At 52.4% G+C, this 27,278-nt stretch overlaps 1 protein-coding gene across 14 annotated transcripts in view; it reads left to right on the top strand.

Moving 5' to 3' along the window:
* The first annotated feature begins 1,064 nt into the window (after positions 1-1,064).
* MYO18B (myosin XVIIIB) overlaps positions 1,065-27,278 on the top strand; it is a 242,951-nt gene continuing 216,737 nt past the window's right edge. For 4 of the 14 annotated variants that reach the window (XM_081542931.1, XM_081542926.1, XM_081542924.1 and 1 more), the window contains exons 1-7: positions 1,065-1,264; positions 13,609-13,769; positions 15,505-15,663; positions 20,190-21,398; positions 21,914-21,980; positions 22,840-22,952; positions 24,209-24,385. In XM_081542931.1, the coding sequence (XP_081399057.1) occupies positions 20,310-21,398; positions 21,914-21,980; positions 22,840-22,952; positions 24,209-24,385 (1,446 nt within the window). In that variant the 5' untranslated portion in view covers positions 1,065-1,264; positions 13,609-13,769; positions 15,505-15,663; positions 20,190-20,309. Of the gene's footprint in view, positions 1,569-7,159; positions 7,297-9,684; positions 9,866-13,608; positions 13,770-15,502; positions 15,664-20,189; positions 21,399-21,913; positions 21,981-22,839; positions 22,953-24,208; positions 24,386-27,278 lie in introns of those variants that run through there. The other 10 variants (XM_081542932.1, XM_081542927.1, XM_081542925.1 and 7 more) reach the window with 5 other exon arrangements.

Genomic DNA, 27,278 nt, shown 5'->3' with positions numbered 1-27,278 from the left:
AGGCCACAAGCAAACTGGCATTGTGGAGGTGCCGGGAGCAAAAGCCGGAACTGCGCACGATCCATGCACCCAGCCTCACCAAAGGGGTGGGAAGACTACCTAAGCCACCCCTCCTGCCTGACCCAGGCATCCACCTCCACCCTCCCTTCATTTAAGGAACCAGCCTGCCCTCCTTGGGGAGCAAGCGAGGGCACCTGTTTCTTGTTCTCACTCCCTCCTGCTGCAGCACGAGCCCCAGGAAAGCCTTGCCTGAATTCCTCATCCGGCTTCTTACCAATTCCTGTTGCTTAGAGCCCAAGGACCACAGGCAGCGGACAGGGCAGGCTTTAGAGCTTCTCGTTTGCTGCAGTGTTTTAAGACCGTGCCCTCTGGGGGTACCAGAAAGAACTTGGTGGGTTCAAATCCTGGCTCTCTGCTTTTTAAGGTTGTTGTCATTCAGTCACTAAGTCATGTCCAACTCTTGGCGACCCCACAGACTGCAGCACACCAGGCTCCTCTGTCCTACACAGTCACCCGGAGTTTGCTCAGATTCACATCCATTGAGTCAGTAGGCTGTGTAAGGTAAGTTGGTTCATTTTTCCGAGCCAAAGTTTCTCCATGGGTAAGATGGGCCTGGGGAAAACCCTACCTCCTAGGGTTGTCGGGACTAGGAAATGAGTTCATAGAAGACCTCAGGTTTGCGCGTGATGGCGGCTGCCTCCTCCTTACCTGTGTTTCCACGCATTGATTGTTTACCAAGAGACACCAGCGTTTGGTTAAGTGATGTCCTTCCAGAGACCAGCTGGGAGATGGAGCTGGGCTGGTCCCCTCGCCCAGCTGCTGTGGCCTCCGGTTATCTGTGTGGAGCAGAGGCGGGAGTGTGAGTGGCCCACCCTGGGCAGGGGGGGCGGGGGGCGGGGGCGGCGGAGAATGTGCTTGTGTCGGGAGCTGTCCCCTCCCCAGGTCCGCGCCACCAAATATGTCCATGCGCTCCAACTGCCTGGTCAGCGGCCACCCCAGGCTGCCATCCCCTGTCCAGACCTGGAGCTCAGCGGCTAATTTTAGAAATGACTTGTCCACTCAGCTGCTGCTATCACACTGGTGCAGGGGGAGGGTGCGGGAGGAGCGGTCAGGGGAGGGAATGTGAACGACGGTGTGCGGAGGGGAGCTGCGGACATTTCTCCTCTGTCCCTGCTCGCCCAGCTTGGTGGGATCTCTGCGCTGCGACCCGGGGAGGCCCCTCGGACGGGAGTGGATCCTGTGCCCTTGGCCCCGGGTGGAGAAGGTACCGTCGGGCTGGGTTTAACAACAGGCGCCCGGTGAGAAGACGGGCATAATTGTCCGGAATGTGCCTTGGGGGCTGCGGAGGCCTCTGATCTCTTCTATTTCAGGCCTTTCAGCCTGCAAGGCCTGTTCCTTTGGCTGGTTGGGTGTTTCATGGAAGAACTTTACAACCACATGCTGGTGCGAGGGAACACTGTTAAAAGATCACCCTGCTCAGGCCCCAGCTGTTGGCCGATTCTTAAGTATCTATATACATTTAGAGTCATGGGATAACCACTTTGGAATCTCGGCTGGCAGACGGCAAGGTTCGTATTTTCCCAAAGCTACTAACGATTTCTGCTTAACTGAATGTCAGTTGATGCTCAGGGAGCCCAGCTCTTCCCCTTTCATGTTTCCAACACTGTTGAGTATCAGCCTTGATGGTAATTTTTTCTTTTTTATTCCATTTATTCCAAATAAGCATGGCAAGGGAGGAGGGAGGGGATGGTGGGTGATGGTTTGAATTTCATGTGGCGCTGACTTGATCCCGTTGGAGAGAGGTGTTTTCTCTGGCTCAGCTGGTACGGGCATTTCTTTGAATGGAGACCGGCACCAACCTCAGTGGGTGGCGAGGGGCACTGGAGACGCTGGGGAGGGGGCTATGCTTTCACACAGAACTCGCTCCCTGGAGTCAGGCCTCAGGCTCAGGGCCGTGGAGTGGCTTTTCCATAGAGGTGGCTGGGAGGGGAAAGCCCAGTCAGTTCCAAGCCGCCCAGTCTGGCCTCGACCCGCCAGGGGCCTGGGCTTCCATCCCACAGGGCTTGGAAAACTGGGCTGCGGCATTCACTCCTTGACCGGCCAAGCAGATGCCTGGCCTGCTCAGCGCCCCAGCTCGGGGGGGCTGGGGGTCCCACGGGGGCTTCCTGTGTCTGACAGGACCCTGGTTCCCTCGGGGTTGGCTTTGCTACTAAATTTAGGCTCTCCCGGATCTGGGTGATAGGTCTGGGTGGGCTGTGGATAAGATCTAGAATATAACGGCCCAGGGCGGGAGGGATTGGCAGGGAGGGTCTCCGGGTCTCCTGACTTTGGAGGGGCTGCGTGTCACCCATGAGACATCCGGTGGCACCTGGGCTAGGTCACCTTGAATAGCCCAGTGTGGGCTCTGCTGACACTGTGACCTCGATCAGTCCCTCCCGGGATCCGAGCTTTAGTTCCGCCTTCTAAACCCCGAGGGCCTTGGCGAGATCATCCCGGAGGTGGCAACCAGGATTCAGTGTCTGTGGCAGCATTTCTCCCAAGGTTGGTTCTTTGGTCACCTCCACTGGCCTGCCCTGGGGCAGGGGAAAGGCTTTTAAAACGCACATTCCCATCTCAGAACTACTCAACAGTCCTGGGGGGAAGGGACCTGCAGGTCCTCAGACTTTAAACTGATTGAGGGGTCTGTGTGCTCAGTCATGTCCGACTCTTTGCGACCCCTTGGACTGTAGCCCGCCAGGTTCCTCTGTCCTCTGGGATTTTTCAGGCAAGAAACTGCTGCCCACCAAAGCTGGAGAAACACTTCTCCTCTGTGGGAGCCGATACAACCCCAGGGGGTAGCCACCTGTCAAGACTCAAGGTATCACATACTTGCAAAACATACTTGCCCCTGTCCGCTATCAGGGTCTGATGAGTGCAAAATTTCATCAGGCCCAGGTCAGCCAGGGGCAAGACCAAGCACTTCTGGGGGTTTTCTGAGCTGAGACCAGGAGGCCCCAAACGCTGGAGAGAGCCTCCCGGCACTGCCAAAAAAATGGGAACTCAGGCTGGGTGTCCACGAGGGCTCCAGGAGACAGCCCTTCAGCGGCTCCTGGTTTACCTCAGAGATAAAACCCACTGTCCGAATGGTCCAGTTTAAACAGGTAGTTAGTTGCAGTGGTATGTGACATATCATTAATTTTTTTAATTAATATATTTTTAGAGAAATTATAGATTCACAGCAAAATTGAGGGGAAGGTACAGAGATTTCCCATATGCCCTCTGCTCCCTACATTCATAGCCTCTCTTATAATACCACCCCCCCAAGGGTGGGATGTTTGTTATAGCTGATGAACCTATACTGACACATCGGTATCACCCCAAGTCCACATTCCATATGAGGGTTCACTCTTGGTGGTGTATATTCTATGGGTTTGGAAAATGCATCATGATATGTATCCATCATTATTGTATCATATGAAATAGTTTCACCACTGTAAAAATCTTCTGTGCCCTGCGTATTCATCCTTTCCTCTCCTCAACTCCCAGCAGTCACTGATCGTTTTACTGTCTCCATAGTTTTGCCTTTTTCAGAATGTTACATAGTTGGAATCTACAAGATGTAGTCTTTACAGATTGAGTACTTTTCATTGAGCAATATGCGTTTAAGTTTTCATGTCTTTTCATGGTACCCCTAATTTTTAAGCTATGTGAAACTAAATTATTTGAAAAATGGAGAAAGTCAGTTTGAGGCAAGTGGAGGGCCCCCAGGTGCTGTCAAATCCAGCCCCACCTGTTCACGGATGGGGCAGCTGAGGTACAGAGAGGGTTAGCAACTTGCCCAAGGACACACAGCTTTGCAGAGACGGCACTGAGTTTACAACAGCCACTGCCTTCAAGTTGGGCTCCCCATTTCAGGAATAATAACCCAATTTTCCCAATAACAGGCTTCCCTGGAGGCTCAGACGGTAAGGAATCTGCCTGCAATGCAGGAGATGCAGGTTCAATCCCTGGGTCAGGAATATCCCCTGGAGAAGGGAATGGCAACCCATTCTAGTATTCTTGCCTGGAGAATTTCATGGACAGAGGAGCCTGGCAGGCTGCAGTTCATGGGGTTGCAAAGGGTCAGACACGACCCGAGCAACTAACACTTTCACTTCCCTGGTAACCCCCACCCCTGAAACCTCCACCGTCATCCCCCAAACCTCAAAGGAAAGAATTAAATCTCAGTTCTAGTTTCAACAAAAATTAACCTTTATCACACAAACAAGGTCACTGGGATGAGAGCTCAGAACTGTCAAGGCAGGTGTCATTCCCACTCTCCTTCCATTCCCGCTCTCACTTGCTTGCTCTCTCTCACACACACGCACGCCATTCTTTCTGAAGGACCCAGTCACCATCAGCTTCATCTGAATCACCTCCTGCCTCCACCATGACTCAGGCAGCTCCGTAATTTTCCTTTCAGCTACACTGTGCTTCTCCCTGATAACTTCATTATTTTGATGAGCTACAGTTTGTGGCAGCACAGGAAAGATCTTGGAGAATCGGTGAGGTGGATTTACCAAATAATGTGGCCAGGACTGGCGCTCAGGGTGGCAGGAAGTTCAAGGTCCGGGGTCCCAAGGGAATTTTTCTCTGCCCATAAAAGACTGTGTGCATTTTCAGCTGTTTCTTGAGTACCAGCTGGGGTTTGTATTTCAGTTTCATGGAGGGCAACCGGATTAGCTGTTGAGAGAGAGAGAAGGTTGCTCACCAGGATTAAATATCTCCACTCTGGGTATTGCTGTAAGCTTTGTCAGGAGCGATCAGCCCCATTTTACAGATCGGGAAGTGAGATTTAGGGGCTTAAGTGACCCAAGGCCATGCAGAGTGAAATGAAAGTGGGACTTGGTGCCTTACTGCCGGAGACTTGTTTATTTGGTCTAGTCTAATCAACAGCGTGAGCTGAGATAACCAATTATGCAATGCTGTTTCATAGATGACAGAGCTGATTCAAACTCATTTAATCCATTGACAGTCTAGCAGGGGGCATGATACTATCCCAGTTTTATCCAGAAATCTGAGAATCAGAGAGGGTTAGTGACTTGCCCGGGGCCACAGAGCCACTAAGTGGTGATGGATCCAGGAGTGACTTCTCCTATTTTTCTTCAGCAGTGGGTTGACTCATTTTCTCAGTTCTCTCTATGTCATATCTATGTATTTGAAGCAGATTATTTTGCTATTTTTTTTTTTCCCCTCTTACTGCTCCTCTCCACTTGACATGATTCTCCTAGACCAGGGCTTCTTAACCTCAGCACTATTGACATTTGGGACTGAATAATTCTTTGTTGTGGTGGGGACGAGGGCAGCTGTCCCGAGCAATGTAGGCTGTTTATCAGCATCCCTGGCCTCTACCCACTAGGTACCAGTAGTACCCTGTCCCCAACTGTGACAACCAAAAACGCCTTTGTGCCAAGTTGCTTCGGTCCTGTCTGACTCTTTACAACCCCATGGACTGCAGCCCACCAGGCTCCTCTGTCCATGGGATTTTCCAGGCAAGCATATTGGAGTGGGTTGCCATGCCCTTCTCTAGGGGATCTTCCCGACCCAGGGATTGTACCTGCATCTCTTACATCTCCTGCATTGACAGGAGAGTCCTTTACCACTAGCACCACCAAATGCCCGTGAGTGGGCACAATCACCACCTGTTGAAAACCCTCATCTAGTCTCATTCTGTCTTTGATAATAGACATGTTCTGTATCTCTGCTGTCCAATATGGTTGCCACTAGCCACGTGTCAAACATGTGAAATGTGTCTGGTGCAACTGAGAGGCTGACATTTACATTCATTTACATTTAAATAGCCCCATGTGGCTAATGGAGCTTCCCAAGTGGCTCAGTGGTAAAAGATCCTGCATGCCAATTCAGGAGACTCAGGTTCGATCCCTGGGTCGGGAAGACTCCCTGGAGGAGGAAATGGCAACCCACTCCAGTATTCTTGCCTGGAGGAGAATCCCATGGACAGAGGAGTGTAGCAGACTATAGTCTATGGGGTTGCAGAGAGTCAGACAAGACTTAGGGACTCAATAGCAGGAGCAGTGTGGCTAATGGCTGCTGTATTAGACAGCAAAGCTCCAGGTAGAAAGACAGCCATATGATGGAGCAATCAAACCCTGAAAATAGTCAGGGGAGCCTCGCAGCAGAAGCCTGACCAGCCTCTTGCTTCACTCTGGCAACAGGAAACACCAAACTGGTATTCTGTGGGATCTGAGAGCCATGAGAAATTTCTCACCTGGGAAATAGTTAAAGGCTCCTGATGAGAAAATTGGGGGTTGATCCCGTGGGCGTCATAGGTGGATCCCTATGTGTTGCTCCAGAGAGGAGAACTGGGGCCAGCATGTGGTCATCCCGGCAGGTTAGCTCTCTGGATAGGAGGGAAGAAGCGGCAGACCCCGGGCACTGGGAGACGAGGACCCTGGTTCTGCTGCTGTAGGAGCTGTGGGTCCTCAGCCGAGTCCCTTCCTTTCCCTGCTTGACAGATGCCAGGACCAGAGAAGGTGGGTTTTCTGGCCTCCGAGGGCTGTGCAGGTCTGCTTTAAAAAGAAAGCAATTAGAGCAGACCCTGCATGTCCCACCTTGTACTGAGCTCCCCAGCACTGGATGTGACCAACGGGGCACTGATCGGTCCTCCATCCAGGAAATTCCTTGTGAGCAGGGCTGGGCCTCTGAGCCTCTCTTATGGCAGATGAATCCTGCTAGTCCTCTCTTGTCCATCCTTTTTCATCTCAAGGCCTCACCTGCTTTGCCCTCCCTGCTTCTAGCCTGCCCTCTCTCTCCATGCTCTCTCGTTCCTTCTGTTAACCTCTCTACCTTTGTTTCCCATTTATCCCCCTCCCCGTTCTCATCTTCTAGGAGGATGTGGGTTGTTGTGAGTGGCCTGAATCCTCACCCACTTGCTGGCTGTGGGGTTCTCTTGCCCTGATTAGGGGAGGGGGGCCTGTGTGCTGACTAGGTCCCTTTTCATTCCCACCTGGCTCTGTGACCACCAGACACAAGGTCTGAGTGAGACTGGCTGGACCATGTACAAATCATGAGTCACTTTTGCCCATTTAGCCTCTAGATAGCAAGCAGCAGTCATCATTTCCTCATTCTACACCCAGGACAGACATTAATAATCAGATCACCCTTTTCCCTCCGAGCCCAGATGGAAGCTCAGACTCCTTCCCGAATAACACTCCAGACACAACTACCCATCTATCAGAGTTGATGAGTTGAAAACTACTTGCCTCCCAGCTGTATTGGTCAGGATCCTTAGAGGAAAGCGCTCGATCTTCTTGCCAGGTGAGCTCAGGCAAGTGTCTCAACTTATCTGAGTCTTTGCTCTACTGGAGTGACACCAACCACGTGGTTGCTCTCTTGGGGATGAAATGGGATAATGGATTTTAAGATAATTAATTTTCAGGTCCAGTAGGAATTTAAGAGGGCTGAGAGCAGTTTAGGTGTAAGGTTTCTATCTCAGTGCTTGGCACAGAGTAGGTTCTCCCTAAATGTGGGTGAATCATCCAGTTCTGGGTCCTGGGCTGGGGTCTCCAGGCTGACTTTGACCGTGGAGTCAAACGAAAATGAAAAGATGACTGCGAGCAGTTATCAGTGATTAAGCATGTGGGTATGTGGGTGTCCTCTTCCCATTTTATGGCTGAGAAAATTGAGTCTCAGAGAACTTCCTACGCTCCCACAAGGTAATAGCGGCAGCAGGACATGAACTTGGGCCATGATAAGAGATGCAGATGCAGACGGCACAGGAAGATGTCAGAAATCCCTGTCGTAGACTTGCTGGCAATGGCCTGCTCTGTCCCTCGCCAGCTACACTCCTAATTATCCATCCATTCCTTCATTCACTCATTTAGCAAATATGTATTGAGAGCAAAGTATGTGCCAAGTACTGTTCTAGGCTCTGGGGCCGCACGTGTGAACAGAACAGATGGAAATGCTGCACCTCTTAGGGGCCATGTTCTGCACAAGGAGTCAAAAATTAAACAAGAAACACACAGCACGATGGACAGTGAGTAAGTGGTGCAGGGGAAAGAGCAAAATCGGATGATGAACGGCCCTGGGACAGGGTGGAATGGGGCCATGTAGCCATTTAAATAGGATGGTGAAGGCAGGATCATCAAGAAGATGACTCTGAGCAACGACTTGAAAGAGATGAAGATGTGAGCCATGTAGAAGGAAACGTGTGTGAAGCAGAGGCAACAGAATGTGCAAAGGCCCTGAGGTGGGAACCCACGTGGAAGGATGCATCCAGGTCAGTGTCACTGAAGTAGAGGAACAAGGGGGACCCTGAGGGCAATTTATCCTTCGAGACAGGTGAAGTCCCTGGAGGATTAGCTGTGAGGTCAAGGCTGAACCTTGAGGGGTGAGAGGGAAAGCCTTGAGGCCACTCATGCCAGCATGTCTACATGGAAAACTGTTTCAAGCCATCCCTGGCTTTGGGAGTGACCTTTCCTTTCACCAGCCCTCCTCACCCCTGAGGGGAGACTTGAGACTTCATCCCATGAATTCAGAGCATCTGGGGCCTCTTCATGGGCTTAAAATGGCAGCTGATGAGGCAGGTGTGTTTCAGGCCTGGATGAGAATGAGGTGATAAGAACACTTGCTTAAATTAAGGTTTGACAAAGCCGCCCCAGTAGGGTTGGATCCTGATCCTGGGTCAGTGGGGCTGACCTGGTGCCTTTGAGGGGCAGGAGGTGAGGAGTAAAGGCAGAGACTGAGCTTTCTCCTTGCCCCCATGTGCTATGGCCCTCTGGGCCCGCCCATGGCCCAGTTGAGGACAGCCCAGACCATCAGCCAGGATTCCCTCTGGAGCCTTGAAGCCGAGGGCTATTCTTGGGAAGCAGCCACTGACCTGGCGGGCCGGATGGGAAGTGTTGGGAGTCGGGGCAGGGCAGTGACCAGGGCAGCCACCTCACGTCAGGCCTATTCATAACCTGGGCTCCGGCTACCCAGGCGTGTAGCAGAGCGGATTACAACTGTGAGTCACTCAGGGAGGCTCCAGTGTCTCCTAAGGGAATGAGTCTGGAGGAGGGTCTTTTGTCTTCTTCTCACCCCTCTCCCCAGGGATCTGGCCTCTGGCTGATTCTCCAGCTCAACCTCTCACGTGCCTTTGCAAGCGGGAGAGCACACACTATGGGGTGTTTTTCTTATGCAAAGACTTGGCTGTTGCACTTGAGTGTTTAGGGTCTCCAGTGGGCACCTGACCTCATCAGAACTGAAATATCCCTTGTTCAGTCTTTGGCTCTTGTGATTTCACCCTTGCCAGGCCCTGCAGGAGCGCTACGGTGTCAGCCAGTGCTGGGCTGGTCAGTGTTTTAACGGACTGGCTCTAGGAGTAAAAGCCTCGGTTTGTGATTTTTTTTCCCCAGTTTCTACAGTGTAAACACTCCCTGCGCCGATTTCAAGCTATCACGTGACAGCAACCCACTGCGGAGTTGAAAAGCAAGGGCCCCAGGTTGCTCTCGCGAGATGATGAGATTCACTTGCCATCACCTCACGCGGGGTCGGTAAACGAGAGCCACGATGGGATCTCACGAGATAGTGGGAGCGGGCGTAACGTCGGCCCACGCTCTGCTACACACCTGGAAAGCTAGGGCCACACTGTGCTCTCGCGAGATGATAGGAGTCGACGTCCTCTCTCATAGGGTTATAAAGCAAGGGCTACGGTGGGGTCTCGCGAGATGGGTTCTCCTCCGCGCGGCCTCGCGAGATGCGTCTCAGCAGCTCCCCGGATGTGCAGCTCTCACTGCGTGAGGAGAGATTGCTTGGAATGCTGTTCAGGCTGTTTTCTTGTGGAGAAGTTACTGACAACAGCTACTGACAGGCCAAAGGGGCCGTTGAAAACTCGTGAACCATGGTAACTCTGACAGTCGGAGATGGGGGGCTGAGGTCTCTTCCAGGAGCGGGCAATGAGGGACGCTACTCATAGCTAGAAGTGAGAAAAGTCGAAGGGGGAGGAAAGAGGCCTTTTCCTCCCCTCCTGACCCCCTTCACTAAGATTTTTGTGTATAGTTTAAGATCTGGGTATCCCCAGGGGTTTGGTTATAGGAACCCCCACAAATACCAAAATCCGTGGAGGCCCAATTGCCTTATATAAAAAGGAGTAATATTTACCTATAACCCAGCACAGTTTTCCTCGTATACTTTTAACCGTCTCAAGATTGCTAATAATATCGAATGCAATGCGGATGCCGTCAGCAGTTATAAACACGATGTAAATGCTATATGAATACAATGTAAATGTGAATACAGTGTAAATAGTTGTCAGGGCACAGCAAATTCAACTTTTGCTTTTTGGAACTTTCTGGATACCCCCCCCCCCCCCCCCAGTTCTTTTAATCCACACGTGGTAGAATTTTCAGTTGCAGAACCTGAGCATGTGGAAGGGCTCTTCATTTTCTTTGTGGAGTGCTTTGTTACTTGACCGTTTTGGAGTGTGTACTACGCGCATGCCCCATATTGGCCTCTGCCGTCTTTACAAGCCAACACTAGCACCGTCCAGTGTGACTGCAAATGTTCCCCAGGCCAACCTGAGACACTGCAGGCAGGATGGGAAAACAGTTGCGCTGTTTCTTAAAAAGTCAGACATAAAGTTAGCAGACAACCCAGTAGTGCCACCTCCTAGGAATCTCCCTAAGAGGAGTGGAAACACATGGGCACCAAGTGGAAACACAACACACCAAGACTTACAGGCCTATTCATAGCATAATTCATCTTGTTCCAAAGTGGAAACAGCCCAAATGCCCATCAGCTGGTGAATGGATAAAGAGGATGTGGTTTATCCGTAAAAAATGGAATGCTGATGTACACAACAATGCAGAAAAACCTTAAAAACATGCAAAATGAAAGAAGCCACATGTAAAATACTGCATTTTCTAGGATTCCATCTATATCAGAAGTCTGAGGCTGAGGGTGGGAACAGCTAGTGACTGCAAATAGGCATGAAGTGTCTTTAGGGGGCGATTTTGGTGAGGGTTGCAAAACAATGTAAATTTATTTAAAAAAAACAGGTTTATCAAAAAGCATCTAAGTGTGTGCTTACAATGAATGAAGGTTACGGCAGGCATAGAATTTATACCTCGGTGAAACGGTTTTTAACAGTTTAATCTTTTATTACTGACACCTGGATCCGAGGCTAACAGGTTCTTTCCACTTTGGGTTTGCTGATTTACATTTCCCCCCAGACATATCTGTTTATACTATGGAAATAAATAGACCATTAAACTCTCTTCGGCAGGTTCTTATTGATGCTGTCCTTCTAGAAGTCTGACAATGGGATAGATAAAGTTGTTTTATTAATAAAATGTTCTTAAGCATCCTTTTCAGGGATTCATACTATTCCTTCCACTCGGATGTGCGCTAATTTATTTGGCTTCTCTAGTTACTGGAGGCTCAGTTGGTAAAGAATCCGCCTGCAATGCAGGAGACCCTGGTTTGATTCCTGGGTTGGGAAGATCCGCTAGGGAAGGGATAGGCTACCCACTCCAGTATTTTTGGGCTTACCTCGTGGCTCAGCTGGTGAAGAATCCACCTGCAGTGGGGAAAACCTGGGTTTGATCCCTGGGTTGGGAAGATCCCCTGGAGAAGAGAAAGGCTACCCATTCCAGTATTCTTGTCTGGAGAAGTCTATGGACTGTATGTCCACAGGGTCCCAAAGAGTTGGACATGACTGAGCAACTCTCACTTTTAGGCTTTTTAGTCCTACAGGCAACACAGTGATGACGTTTTCTGGTTGAGGATCACTTCCTCAATTTGTTTTCCAGAAGAGGACTTCCTAGGTCAAAAGTTGTGTATGTTTGTTAAGGTTTTGAAAATGCTAAAAATGCTTAATCTTTTTCTCAAAGCAGTTAAATAGCCAAGGTTTCGTGCGCTTTCCTCAATTTCATGGTCAAATTATATAGCCAATTACTCCGTCACAAGAGAAATGCACACCTTTCTGTGATTTCAGAAATCTGGAGAAGTGGCTGCTGTGTGTGTGTGTGTGTGTGTGTGTGTGTCAGAAATCTGGAGAAGTGGCTGGTGTGTGTGTGTGTGTGTCAGAAATCTGGAGAAGTGGCTGGTGTGTGTGTGTGTGTGTGTGTCAGAAATCTGGAGAAGTGGCTGGTGTGTGTGTGTGTCAGAAATCTGGAGAAGTGGCTGGTGTGTGTGTGTGTGTAATAGTTACTAGAAGGGGGAACGAGGGATTGTCATGAGCTGGTAATGTTCTGTTTTTTAAATACAGCTGAATGAATTTTTACACGTGATATGCTAGTGTAACCAGCACTCTGTCAACCTAAATAAACTTAGTAGGAAATAATTTAAAAAAAAAGTTTATTTGATATTAAAGAATTGCATTTTGAGATACACAGATTCTTATTGCAAAGCAGTGTCCTGCTGGGGAGTAAAATTCAAGGACTTTTAAAGGCTTAAGGGGAGGTTTGCATTACAAAGAACTGTAATTGATGTTGGAGGCCAAAGCTGGTCTTCTTAAGGTGACTGAGCACTGAGGCTGTCACTTTGAGGGAAGTCAAAGTTCCTCACTGAGACAAACCTCAGGGCTTCTTGCAGAGTCCTTGTAATATCTGCCATTTGCACCAGTTCCGAAGTTCTGTGGTTGCAGTTGGGGAGGACGTGTATGAGGTCCATCTCCTTAATGGCCTGCCAGCTATGTTGTAAAACCCCTTGACATAAGTGACTCCATTTAACTTCACATTTCGCAACTCATATCAAGATATAAGACATTTCCATTTTCCTAGAAAGTTCCCCTTGTGCTTCTTCCCAGCTGAACCGTAACAACTCCTTTCACCTCCATAGCTATAGATTAGATTTGTGTGTTTATTATTTCATTTATAATATTTATATATCTAGATAATAGTTATATACTGTGTTGTTCAGTCACTAAGTTGTATCTGACTCTGTGACCCCATGGACTGCAGCACACCAGGATTCCCTGTCCTTCACTATCTCCTGGAGTTTGCTCAAACTCATGTCCATGGAATCGGTGATGCCATCCAACCATCTCATCCCCTGTTGCCCCCTTGTCCTCTTGCCCTCAGTCTTTCCCAGTGAGTTGGCTTTTCACATCAGAGAGCCAAAGTATTGGAGCTTTAGAATCAGTCCTTCCAATTTATATACTATAATCATACATAAAAGAATATTTCAAATTAAAATGTGCTTTTAAAGAATTTTAATCAAAATTATTTTTATTTTATAATTTTAATTAAGATTATTTTTAATATTTTAAGTTGAAATTTAATATATTTTAAAATAACGCCATGTTTTTATTTTAAAAGTTTAATAGTTTTAATCTGGTCACAGTGCTGGTTCTATCATTGTGTTCTTTATGTGACAGCCACTGAGCTATACACATTTACAAGTACATACTTTTCTGGCTGTATAAATCAAGAGAAAGTTAAAAGTGTGGGGTCAGGGTTGGCAAGAATTTCAGGGCACTGTCCACTCCATAGCCAGCAGCTCTCTGCTGACCATATTCTTCCCAGATGTAAATGACAGTGAGTTGTGCCTGGCCTGGTCCTTGGCATTGGAGGGGATGGGTGCTGGGCAGTGTCCACAAGCTAACCTCTCTCTCTCTTTTCTCCCTACTGTGTCTCCATGGGTCAGTCTCTGTTCATCACCTCATGCGCTGCCTGTGTCCATAAAGCTGCATTCCGTGCTGCCTGGCAGAGAGCTCCATCTCATCTCACCTCATCTCACCTCACGGTCCTGGCATTGCCTCAGCATGGCCATCTCATCACGCCTCGCCCTGTGGGAGCAGAAGGAAAGTAGCACTCAGGGCTCAGGCTGCAGCCTCAGAGGCTAGCCAGACCCTCCAAGGACATGTCCTAGCCCCTCCCACCTGAGGCAGAGGTTCTGACATCCAGAGCTCCCCTGGCGCATGTCCAGGCTCCCTTCCATCTTCTGCCTCAGTTAGCCATGGCTTCTCCAGGCTAGCCAGGCATTAGTGACCATGCCCTTGACTCCTCCCATGGCTGCTGGTCTCTGTCCCTCAGGAGGTGATAGTGGGGGAATGAAGGTAGACCAGCTGTCCCAGCACCATCCTCATGGCAGCTCTGATGAGCATGGGGGTTTATGTGGGAGAGTGGGTGGGGAAGCAGGGGGACCAGAGGCAGGGCTGCTGGCTGCCAGGCTTATGCCATGGGGATAGGTTTCTGAGGTCCCTGCCTTCTGTTACTTATGGAGAACAGGAAACAGGCTCTTCCTCCCACTGATGGCTCTTTTCCCTGTTGTCTTTGTTGTAAGAATCCATGAAGGGCTGCCTCATTCTTTTCATGCCTGTTATCTCCTCTCTGCCTCACCCCCACCCTTGTGCACGTGATTTGATGTATTGGAGGCTGAAGGGTGGGGTGGTTGAGAAGTGCCTCCTGGCTGCCTCTGCCCCTTGCTGATCTGATGTTGAATAGACTGATGCTGGAGGGAGCGGGATGACACCTGGCCAGGAGAGTGCCTTTCACTCTTACAATGCGGGTTTCAGTCCATGTGGAGAGGCGCAGAGGAAACGTGAGCCCAGCCTCCTGTGTCCCCTGCTTCTCTCCTCCTGGGCAGAGGCCTGCCTTATCTCTGGGCCTCTACTCTGTCTCCTGATGTTTCCTGTCTCCTTTAGATTCCCCTTTATCAACAAGGCTGCGGAGATCAAGTCTTTGCCAGCCTCTCAGGGAGGACCTTGATAAGGAGCTTGTTTTAAACCAGTGTGTAGCTCTGCCATAGAATGCTTAGAGGTTTGTTTGTTTGTTTTTTTTTCCTCTAAACTCATGAGCAGTCACAGTGATGCTGGATAAAGACAAACCCTTGTGGATCACATCCAGTCCCAGGTCTTCTCCATCTCCAAGGTGGCAAGTCTCAGCTGCAATCCAAGTCCAGTCAGCTCTGGCCTGGACCATGTTTCTGGGGTAAAATGCAGGCTTTCCAGCCCCGCGTTGGGGAGTGCCTGGCTACCCAGGTCCTGGTTTAAGGACCATCAAGAAGTCAGGGCACAGGGTCAGCAGAGTGGGCTATGGCCATAAGGCTGGATCCTTAGATGAACCGTGGCTGCCAGCCCTGCCCTCCCTCACCACGCTCCTGGCACAAAGTGATTAAGGTGGTGAATTACTTAATCTATTTACTACAAGCTGAGATGGGACCAGAGAGTGTGGATGGTTCCCTGTGACCCATCCCCTTCTGGAAACTGGAAAAGCTCCTTTTGAAGCAGGTCTTCCCAGAGATGGGTCTGTCCCACACCAAGGAAGGGTACCAGCAGGCTCCACTGTGCGAATCCATACTATGAGGAAACTGGATCCAGGTGGAGACTGCGCTAACTGGAGCAGCCTCGAGCTTGAGCATTCCATTTTCACCTGTTGTCCTGAGGCTTCCCAGGGCTTCGCCAGCTTTGCTGCGGCCTCTCATACGTGGACTTGGTGTCCACTTGGCCCCCTCCCCAGCTCCGTCCAAGACTCTTAAAGGACAGCTTGCCCCTGCTGATTCATTCACTGAGTGCTCTCATTCCTTGCTTCTGCCAAACAGATTCGAGAAGAGGACAAGAGCCCTCCACCATCCTCCCCACCTCCCCTTTTCTCTGTCATCCCAGGGGGCTTCATTAGGCAGCTGGTCCGAGAGACTGAGAAAGAGTCCAAGGAAGCTAGACTGAGGAAGGAGGCAGCTCTTGCCTCTCCGGAACGAGAGGTAAGTGGCCCCACCAGAAAAGAACCAGGTGACTGTCAGCACCCACCCTCCTGTCCCGTGAGCCTCCTCTGAGTCACTTGCCAGCCTTTGTTCCTGCAGTCCCCTCATTGAGGAGTGTCCTAGCTTTAACATAATCTGTTGAACTCCTATAAAGCCCAGCTCAGATAGTACATCTCTAGGAAGCTCTCCCATTAGCTTCTTCCTTCTGACTTCCACTTCACCCTCTATGCCTGTCTTAATTTTGGTCAGCAGAGTAATTACTTGATCATGTGACTTATTCAACTAGGAATTCCTTAACAGCAAGAACTATCTTATTCAACTCTGTATCTCTAGCAACTTGCATAGAACTTGGCCCATGGTGAACGCTCAAAAATTTTTGTTGTGAATGAATGAATGGTATCAGTTGATGTATGATGGATTACTGACCACTACTTTTGCAGAAAGGGAAAACTAAATATTAGCTAAGGATGTATAGTTTGTTTTCAGTTAAGCAGGAAAGATGTTCAGTTGGTGTTCAGCAGTTATTGCTGTATTGGTTGTTAAAATACCAAAACCCTTCCATCCCAGGTGGTAAATGGCCATGGGCCCAAGTCCCCCAGTCGCTTTCCAGCGGCCATGCTCACGGGCGTCCCTTCCCCAAGTTCCTGAGAATGGCCACAAGCCAGTAATCAAAGGGTTACTGCTTGGCGCAGAAGGGGACCTCAGGACCCTGCTTCAGATGGCCTCCCTTCTGATTGGTTGGTGTCCACCTGATCTGAGCAGCACTGCTGGATGGAAGCAGTAAGTGGACAAGGTGCAGTCCCTGTGCTTTAAGGACTTGCAGATTGATCCTAGTTGGTGTCCAAGGCCACCTCCCTCCTTCCTCCAGCGCTTTGGGCCAGGAGACGCTGGCAGGATGGTGAAGCTGGACACCAGGGAAGCAGGCTTGGGTTGCAGTGCACCTGGGGCATATCACAGTATTAGCAGGAAGGGCATCTCCTTGCAGCTCTGCTGTGCCCTCTTGAGGCAGAGTGGATGCTTCAGTGATGGGGCCGAGCGATCTGGTGGCCTCAGAGCCTGGAATTGGCTTGAGCCCAACGGCCAGCCTGGCTCTGCCTCCCACACCCCTTCAGCTGTTGCTTGCCAGGCTGCTCCCCCATGTACCTGCCTCTGTCCAACCCCAATGACTGTGCTGCATCAGGGAAGTCCTGTAGCCACTGAGCTGCTGAAACACCCCTGCCACATCCTCGTGGGGGAGGGTGACAGGGTGGAGAGACTCTGTTCCCACACCTACCTGACCAGGCGTAAGTAAGTGGGGGCCGAAGTCGACCCCCCACAGGCTGCTGTTAACAGTCATGATGAGGGTTACTGTGTTCTGTTACTCAACAGGACTCAACTGTCTGCTCAGGGGCTCACTTGATACCCCATACAACACGGGGGTAGATGGGATTATACCCACTTATCAGAGGTGGAGACTGAGGTTCAGAGAGGTTAAAGCACTTACTTGCTCAAGGTCATGAGACCGTATGGGGGCAGACAGAGCCAGAGGCTGTGTGTCCTCTGCTTTGGCAAGCTGCCTGGGAAAGGGCCAGTCTGGAGAGTGAGATGGCTGGTGTGGCAGCCACAGTGGCCTGGCGAGGAAAGGGTTCCAGGAGCCTGTAAGCTCTGTGGGCGTTACTATGTGCAGGTTAAGAAACAGAGCTGAGCAGAGGATGGGGACAGGCTGTCACTGCGGGGTGTGCAGGCGCCTCTGAGCACAACAGGTGTCTGGACCACGGGCCAAGATGTTCTTGGGCCTGGAGCAGGGGAGCCTCAGGACATGTTCCTATGAAGCAGCAGGCCCTGGCTTGCTCCTGCCAGTTTAATTTTCTTGCTCCATCACTAAATAACTCTGGCCCCTCTCCCCTCACCCAGCACCGCTGTTCTTATTTGGTCCTCAGAGTCCTTGCAGGGAGTTTTTAGCATCCATCACCATTTTGCAGGAATGGAAGTGAGGCTCTGGGAAGTGACCTGGTTTTCCTAAGGCTACCTCAGTTGTCGAGGGGCAGGGAAAGACAGGAATAACATCCAACAGGAAGAGATCGAATGTCGGAGACCCAGGTTCTAGCTCTGGCCCCACCATTCTGTGTGCTCCAGGCCAGATCCCATCCATTCTCTCAGCTTTAGTTTGCCCATCTGTAAAATGGTTGTGCTGTGAGCTTCCTCTCAGCCCCCGTGATTCTAGATGTCTTGCTTCCCCCTTAGACTGGGAGGCTGCAGGTGGGATCTGAGGGCCTCAGTGACCAAGAAAAGCCACAGGAAGGAAATGCACAGCATGGAGGCCAGGATGGGTTATCTTGTCAGGCACGTCCCTACATTACTGTCTCCTCTGTGGGGGTTTGGTTTTAAAAATAAAGCACTGACTCACTTTTCAAAATGGTGCACACAGTGGTAAGATTTGCCAGGTACAGCCAATCCCCTTCCAAGATGGTGACCTGCTTGGCCCCAGAAGGTCAGACTGAGTCACCAGCCATGGGGTCTCAGCCCCCTGTTGCATATTGCAGTCTCCCAGGAGCCCACCACCCAGACAAGCTGCATCAGAACCTCTGGGATTGGCACCAAAGGGTCAGAATTTTTTTAAGCTCCCAGAATACTCCAGTGTGTCCCAGAAAGACAAGCAAGGTTGTTAATGCTCAGCAGTTAAGGGCACTGGCTTTACACTCAGAGAGGCCTGTGTGACTTTTTGCTCTGGGTTTGTCTCTTGGGCCACCTAACACCTTTATGTTTGCTCCCTTATCTGTGGAATGGGGAGAAGTTCAGAACCTGCTTCACTGGGTTCTTTATTGGGTAAGTCAGATATTGCAGGATGGCCATTTAGGGTCCTCCTGAAGGTTGATAGTAACACGTCATTATTGTCATTTTACGAAGATGAGCATTGAGACTATGCTCTGGAGGCGACACCAGTCAGAGCTAGAACGGGACGCAGAATGTGGTCCTGTTTCAAACTTGCATGAGCACATGGGGCTCTGGGGCTTCAGGGTCCATGAGGCCGTTTTTCTGATCCAGGTCTTAAGGCACAGACTTGCCGAGGAGAGGGCATTTGAGCTGGGTATAGGAGGATGAGTTGAGCATGGATGAGTGGAGACGGGCAAAGGTGTTCCAGGCAGCAGGCCCAACGTGAACGAAAGCATGGAAGCTGGGCAGTGTCAGGTGTGGCGGAAATGTGCAGGCGAGCAGGGCCAGCGAGACCAGACAGCGGAGGGGTGGGGGGTTCCTCTTCAACAGCTTCGAATGGCAGATGGCTGTGTTGAATGACTTTGCTGGAGACTGGGCAGCTGCTAAAATCTTTGACCACATTTTAAACGACTGGCAGCAAACTGATGGGATACCAGCTCAGTGGCTGTGGCAGTGCCCAGGTAGGGAGAGAGTAGACCTGGGTTTGGGAAAGGAGACTGGGATGTGCAGGTGGACTCGGCACAATCCTGGGCCTGGTTTGGATGCACAAGGAGGGTGAGAGGCCCATATTCCCAGCCGCAGGTGTGTGGGAAGCTGGCTCTACTAGCAGGGTCCAAATGGCAGAACCCAGACCAGGGCAGGTGTGTGGCCAGGCCTCAGGGTAGACCTGCTCCCGCTGACTCTTGCAGAGGCCGAGGTGGCCCTGGAGCTGTTCTGGCCACAGCCAGGCTGGCTGGAGGTTGGTAGGGTGGGCAGGGCTGGTGTTACAGGGCAGTTGAAAGATGTAGGAGAGGAACAGGTAGCGGAGACCCCTGGGTGTCGGGTACCTAGGTGTCTCGGCTGACCAAGAGTGAAGGACCTTGGGACCAAAGCAGGACCCTCACCTGTGCAGTAGGAACAGTAGCAGCAGCTCATTTTGTTCAGTTCTCTGAAATTTCCACATCTTGGCATGCAAAAAATATGGAGGGTCAGGTGGTGTCTGCCTGCATTGAGGGAAAACTGATTCTCAGAAGGGATAGGTGATGTCATCCAAGGTCACTCAGCTGAAGAACTTCAGAGCCAAGACTAGGACAGGTCCTCTGATGACAGGCTCCACGTCCTTTCCCATCCCTTCCTGGCCTAACAGGAAGAATCAGGTGTAGATAATAGAGTGACGGCACCAGCATCAGTGACAACAGCAACAGTGGCTCCTGTTGCTGAGGACGTACTAGGTGCTGGGCTCAATTTCCATATGTTAGCGTGAAGCCGCCCACCCACCCTGAGAGGCCATTATGATCCTCAGCTTATTGGTAAAGAAACTGGCTCAGAGAGGGGAAGTAATTTACCTAAGCCCACACAGCTAGTTAGTGGCAGAGTTTGGAGTGAATTTGGGTCTGTTGGGCTCCAAAGTCCACTTTCCTTTCATAACGTCACTTGGCCTTCAAGTTCTAAGCCAAGGTCTAGGATGTAGGATTTTGAGGTTTGGCTCATTGCCCCTAGGTGCTTGAGGGTATTTGAGGGAATGAATGGCTGGGTGATTAAAGAAGTGAATGAATGAATTAATGAATGAATGAGTGAAGGACAAAGTCGTATGGTCAGCACGCAGCTGAGAACGGTTGTGGTGTCTCTTCTAGATCCCAGAGGTTTCCACTGGCCAGCCCAGCACTGGCACCAAGCCTGGGAGCCAGAACGCCCAGTCAGGCTCTCCCCAGAGCACAGATGTTCTGGACAGGAAGGGCGAGGAGGCCGGGACCATGGACCCTGTGCTGATGACCATCAATGGCGAGAAGCCCCAAGAGTCAGGCCCTAGTGGAACACCCGCCAAAAAGAGCCTGCCCTTCAAGAGAGGGGTCAGGAGGGGTGACGTGTTGTTGATGGTGGCCAAGCTGGACCCAGACTCAGCCAAACCAGAGCAGAGGACCCAGCCCCGCGATGCCCCTGCTTCCAAGACCCCACCCCCAGCCACTGATCCTGGAGGGGGAAAAAAGGAGGACACCCCAGGGACTCCTCATGGCCCCCAGGCCAGCACCACAGATGGACCTCCGAAGGCTGAGAAGACACAAACTGGGGGCCTTGGGGACCCAGGAACTGTGCTGCTGACGAAAGGGGAGAAGGATCAAGGCATAGTGGGAAAAGGGGGCGAGGCCCCCCAGACAAAAGGAGTGAAAAAGGGGGAGCTCCAGGGCAAAGAGGGGTCGGGTGATGGGGGTCAACAAGGGACAGTGGAGAAGGGGGCAGGGGATCCCCCAAACAAGGTGGTAAAGGGGAGTCTCTCCAAGGATGCAGCAGGTGAAGGGAAGTGGGCTGGCGCCCAAGCCCCAGTGAGAAGGTGGGGAGGTTCCCTGGGCAGAAGGGGCAAGTGGGACAGTCCCCAGCGTAAGAAGGACAAAGAAGGTGTGCTCCTGAGTAAGTCAGACAAGATGGAGGAACCTCAGACCAAGGCAGAGAAGACTGGCAAAGTGCTGGGGAAGGCGGGGGAGGCTCCCAGAGCCATGGACAGGGCAGGTGAGCCCCTGGGCAAGGTGAAAAAGATGGGGCCACCTCAGAGTGCCTCTGGAGAGGTGGGTAAAGCCGGGGGTAAGGCAGAGAAGGATGGTAAAGCCCCCAAGGAGGTGGATGCACATGGGGGTACCCCAACAACAGCCGGTAAGGAGGACCAGCCTGAGAGCAGAGGACAGAAAGCAGAGGAGCCCCGCCCCAGAGCAGGCAATGGGGCCGGGGCCCTGGAGATGGAGCCGGGAGGACCCGGGCAGCCTACTCTGGAGGGCCACGTGGAAAAGCCTCAGAGGCCAACGGAGAGCCAGGAGGGGAGCAGAGGAGGCCAGAGCAGAGTTGCCGGGCAGGTGAGGGGGCTGCGGGGGGCGGGGAAGCAGAGGCCAGAGAAGGGGGGATGGGAAAGTCTTGTCCCTGGGGGTGGATGAGGCAGGGACGGGAGATGGACAGGGATGGAGGGGCGGCCAGCCCAGAGGAGGGACCAGGCACGGGTCCAGAGGCCTCGCAGGGGAATCTGACCTGTCCCAAGGTGAGATTCTCCACAGAGTGAGGCAGTGTCCCAACCATGAGAGGTGTCCCCTCGCCACTGAGCTTACAAGGTCACAAGATAGTTCTTCGAGCTGTATAAATGGCGGATTGCTCAAGATGCAGATTCCCAGGCCCCACCTTGGCACTTCCCTTTCGGAAAGCTAGGGTAGGCCGTGGCCTCTGCATTTAAATAATCACCCCTGCTTGCACCGGGGGATTCTGACTTAGCTGGTCCCAGACATACTGTGAGAAACACCCAAGTAAGGGGTCTGCCCCTCTCACAGGGGCGGGGGAGGGTGCACCCCCTTGAGCTAATTTATGTGACTTTTGCCCCCAGGCTCCTGAAGACAGATGGTATGAGGCAGAAAAGGTCTGGCTGGTTCAGAAGGATGGATTCACTCTTGGTAATTAGGGGTGTTAGCATATCTGGGGCCTGAGTCTCCCTCTCACTTCCCCACTGCTGGTGGCTGTATGCGCCAGGTCCTGATCACAGTCTGGGGACCGAGAGGAAGGGAGGGGTCAGGGTCAGCCAGGACTAGGATGAGGCGACGTGGCTTTGGAGGGGGACTAGTTGGGTGTCATTTCACTCTCAGTAGCTTGTCTGTTAGGTGCTATTTTCAAAGGCGTTTGTGCCTTGGTAATTATTTAGCTAATTCATTAGAGCAACAAGCATTGTTTGGCTTCTGCAGTGTTGCATTTGGAACCTAGTCCAGGTGGATCTCATCTCATGAGCCCAGCTTTGTCGATTTCTTGTGGCTGGTGACCAGACTCTACTGAGAAGTGATTCTGAGTCCCGTTCAGAACACGGCTGGGAGGAGTGAGTGAGTAGTGATGTCTGGAGGGCTCTTGCAGGAGGAACAGCGCCTGTATGCCATTATCTGCCATCCTGAGTCTAGGTATGCAGTGGACAGCGCCCCCAGCCGTCCAGCTGCCAACTCTGTGCCTGTGCCAGCTGATAGAAGCCCCAGATGAGTCAGACCCAAACCTCCCAAATTGTGAATCGGAGTCACAATTCAGTACCCTCTCTGTAAATAGGCCCCCAAGGAAGAGGATGACGCCCATTTCCACTGTGTCCCAGGTCCTGTCTCCTGCAGGTCCTCTCTCCTGCTCCCTGGCCTGACTCAGCAGCTCACAACCTCTCTCTTCTCTCCTCTTTTTTCCTCTCCCCTCCCCTTGTCCCACCTCCATTTTCTTTCCTCCCCTCCTTCCCTGCTCTCCCCCTCCCCCCTCTCTGCATCCCTCCACCCCTGGGGTGTCTTCCAGCAACGGTGCTGAAGCCAGATGAGGGAACAGCAGACCTGCCGGCAGGAAGGGTGCGACTGTGCATTGATGCCGACAGTAGCATCACCGAGGTGGATGAGGAGCACGTTCACCGGGTGAGCCCCCGGCCCACCCGCCCTCCTCCCCCTCCCCCCCCGCCTCCTCCCCCTCCCCCCCCACGCCCCCGTACTTGACTGCACGGAATACTTGCCCTCGGTGCCCTGGGGGGAACTGTAGGGAAGTTCACCGTTGAACTCACTGCTCTGCTAGAGGTGTCTTGTTAAGGGATTTCATTGCTCTGTCCCATGGTGTCCCCTTTATAAGGACACATTAAGAAAGATGTTTGTCAGTCTTGGGCCTGGGAATTCTGCTGGAGAAAGTGATTGTTTTCCTTTGTATGGACTTTCGTATGTTTCCTCTTTCACCCTAGCTGCCAGGGGACTGAGAGCCAAATTTGCAGCTTGCCGTTAGCCATGGCATAGGTTCCAGTGGCCTGCCTTTGGGGTTTGGTTCTGCTTTTTTGGTTGTTTTGCATAATTTTTGCACTACACCATGAACCTTTGTGAGAATAAGTCAGAATCTAATGAAAGCAGTAAAAGGTCTTGTCCTGATGCTTTCCACGCCTTACATCTACTACCTGAGGAAGAGCTTCTTCCAGGAATTCCCTGTGGGCCTCGTTCACCTTCACCCCTCTCCTCTCCTGTGCCCAACTCAGTCCCGCTCCTCCCACTAGTGCTGGGAGTTTGCAGAGGGCCAGTGTCCTCAGAAGAAGAACTGAGTCACAAAAGACCAGGGCTGACCCAAACCGCAGAGCATTAGGCCCAGGAAACTCCTTGGAGCTGGAAACAGTGCTCGGAAGTTTTTCAAATGGATTCCCCAAGGAGAGGCCGCAGTCACTCTTTGCTTCCAGATGGGTTTAGGTGTAGTATTTCCAACTGATGCATGTGTAGCGGGCTGTCAGAGAAATGGGGCAATCAGGGCATTGGCCTCCATCCTAAGTGTCCCCGACAAGACGCAGAAGGGAAGGAAGCACACGCCCTCCGAGCACCACCCGCCTTTCTGTGTTTGAGAGACAGAAGGCACACGGATCTGGCTGCGTGTCCTCAGAGCTTCTCCCCTCCTGGTGCCCTGAGCATAGCAGAACCAGTGTGGGGAGGGGGTGGCTGCCAGTTGCACAGAGTGCAGGAGAAGCGATGCCGCTGTTTCATTTGTAGGTTTTGTCGCTCTCTGCGGAGTCCTCAGCACACCGCTCCCCAGGAACAGGGTCACCGGGGCCGTGTGTGTGGGGAGGGGGCAGAGGCTGGGGGGGGTGGTGGTCGTGGTGGTGTGGGGGCTCAGGAGGCCAGAGGATGCTCTGTGTGATGGTTTGCAGGCCAACCCCCCCGAGCTGGATCAGGCTGAGGACCTGGCCTCCCTGGTTAGTGTCAATGAGTCCAGTGTCCTGAACACGCTTCTGCACCGCTACCGGGCTCAGCTGCCTCACACCCGTGCCGGGCCTGACCTGATCTTCCTCCAGCCCCAGGGGCTCATGGCACCCTCTGCAGCCAAGGTGAGAGGGCCACGGGGGCGGGGCAGGGCCAGGGTCCGTCGGCATCTCGGGGGAGCAAAGCCCTCAGAGCCCCTGCAAGCGTGTCTGTGAGCAGCACCCTGCAGATGTGGGTGCTGGGTCGCCAGGGCATCAGGGAGCCTTGGGGACCACATGGTCCCGCCTCCTTAGAGGGGAAAGAGAACGGATACAAACAGCAACAGGAGCATGAGAGACAGTGATAGTGAGAAAGAACATATTGGATGGTGTCAGGTCTGTCAGACTCTGCTTCAGGCACCTCTGCATGTCATCTCAGCCAGTCCTCAGACCCACAAGAGGACGGGGGCCAAGACGAGCCATGTTCCCCCGATGGGAAGCTGGGCCAGCTCCAGACTCAGGCTCGGAGCTGGAGGAGCTGGGGTGACACCCACACCACCGGTCCCTCTGTGCTCTGAAGCCCAGGCCGGACCCTTGGGAGTCCCAGACACCCGCAAGACCTGGGAAACACAGCCTTGGTTCTACTTTTATTTGTTTCTACACCCTGTGGAGTGTAGAAACGGTGTTTATTGTCAAGACCACAGTGATAGCAAAAGGACTCTCTTGGCGCCACCTTGTGGAGAGGCCTGCAGCTGCAACCCCGTCATTTGCACCCCATCCCCTCAGTTCTGGCCTGTTCCATGGGCTGTGTAGTCCATGGGGTCACAGAGTCGGACACAACTGAGCGACTTGCACTTTCACTTCGACTTCAGTTCACCCTCAGTTCACCTGGTTGCTCCTGACTGAGATAATGATGGAGGGTCCCGTGTGCGAAGGCGGGCAGATCAACCCGCCTTTGTGGAGCTTCTTGTCCTCGTGGGGAAGACAGGCCCATCATGACAAAGAAAAGTGTGTGGAGGAGGTGATAGGAGGTGGGGACGGCTGGTGCCAGGTCGCACACGGGGTCGAAGTGACTCCGCTTCTGCTCTGAGCCTGGTGGAGGTTTTTAGCAGAGCAGTGACATGTGCTAGGAAAGGATCCTCTTGGCCATGGGGTGGAGATGAGAGATGGGCAGAAGTGGAGGCAGGGAGACCCACTGGAGGTCAGAATCTCATCTGTGCTCCATTCGGAGGGCTTGTTGGCCCAGGAGGAGTCAGGCCTCTAGGATACCTGCTAATGCACCTCAGGTGCCTTGGAAAGGTCACGAAACCTCTTAGGCCTCAATGTTCTCATCTGTTAACTGGGGATGAAAAGCTGCATCTTGCCCCTGGAGTCCCATGGGACAAAGCCATTCGTAGCCCCTGAACGATGCTGAGTCCATTAAAGAGCAGGTAGTAGCCTGGAGCCCCTCCCTGAGGCTTCTCTTCTCTAGGATGCCCCCCAACCCCCCAGTAGGTCACCCTCCCATCCCCTCCCCGACCTGGCTGTTCTGGCCAAGGGTCACACGTGCACCCCCTCTCCCTTGCTGGGCGGGCCATGCTCCAAGCCTTCTGAGAAGCTGAGCACCTGCTCTGGCTCTGTAGGAACCCCCAGGAGAGGTGTCCGTCACAGGTCCCTCCTCTGCAAGTTCGGTTCTCACAATTCTCAGTTGTCCTGGATTGCGGCATCCTTTACACTGGCTGGGTCAAAGAACCTCAAAATTCAGGCATTAGGACCCACCCTGGTAGGAGGAACTTGAATCCTGTGAGCCCCAGCTAAGCCCCTGTAACTGGTGGGTTGGGGATGGGCCCCCCTCAAGTCACCTCGCCTCCCACACCTTCTGTTCTTTGGCTGGGTCTCACCTGGTTCCTCAAGTGGCCACCAGGTGGCAGCAGAGACCTGCAGGAGGGGATTGGGGCCACCTTGAAGATGGGCTGAGTGGGGTCTGGGCAGGGCTAGGGGCCTCTCTTGCTGGGGGTCTGGGCTCACCCAGCAGCTGGGAGCTGGGTGTATGCATGGAGGGTGCAGGCCTCTGTTGGAGTGAGTTGCTGTGGCTGTGTGGGGTGTGGGTGGGCACACCTGTGTACAGAGGCCTCTGCTGCTGTTGGGTATGTGTGCCCTTGAGCATGCCCATGTGCAAGCACGTAAGGGTACCTGTGTGTGTCTGCAGGATCCTCCCTTCTCCCCTGCAGGCCTGAGAAGGCTGACGGTTGGGACAGCCTCGGCCTTGAACTTGATGTTTCCAAAGTGGGAGGTGGCTCGGGGCTCAGACCCTAAGACCCTCTGCCTGCCTTGTGCCCTCAGGCCATGTCCAGCCAGCGTGAGGGGCTTGTCTTACTCTGCCAGCTTTGGGGTCCTGCTGAGCCTTTTGCTTTGTGTCAGGATGGGGGCTCATCACTGTTCCTGCAGGGCTTGGGCTGGAAAGGCCAACAGTGCATTGGGGGCCCAGGTTTGAGGGAGGGCTGCCACATTGGGGGTTGTGCCCCTGGTCCTGCCAGGCCACTGAGGAGGGGCCTTAACTGGTCTACTGGTCACCCAGTTAGCATCCTCGGCTTCCGATGCCTCCTCTGGCCGGGCCTGGTCCCCTGCTCCCTTCAGTGCCTTTTCACTGCCCTTGCTAGCTCTGCTTCCATCTTCCGTTCTCCCTGAAAAACCATGCTAAGCAGATGTTTCTCAAGGTCACCAGTGATCTCCATGCTGCCTAGTGGTCAGTTCCCTGGTGTCCCCAGACCTGACCCTCAGCAGCACTTCAGGGGCTGGTCCCCCCTCCTCCTGCCGTCACTCCCTTCCTTAGCTCTCAGATTCTGCTCTCCTGGTTTTCCTCCCGTCCACCGGCCCTCCCTCTCAGCCTCCTTAGCTGGTCCCTGATCTCTTCAAGTCAGCCCCATCCCCACACCTCTTCTCTCTCCCTCTTTAAAGGCCTAGTTCTTTGGTGATCTCATCCAGGCTCGTGGCTTTAAAATGACTCTCGTTCAGTATAATTTAATTAGTTGGTTTATCACCTGTCTTCTCCCAAATGAAA

The sequence above is a fragment of the Giraffa tippelskirchi genome, chromosome 11, assembly GCF_054371585.1.
Source record: "Giraffa tippelskirchi isolate mGirTip1 chromosome 11, T2T-mGirTip1v1.2.pri, whole genome shotgun sequence".
Lineage (NCBI taxonomy): Eukaryota > Metazoa > Chordata > Mammalia > Artiodactyla > Giraffidae > Giraffa > Giraffa tippelskirchi.
This window is presented reverse-complemented; position numbering and strand designations above follow the sequence as displayed.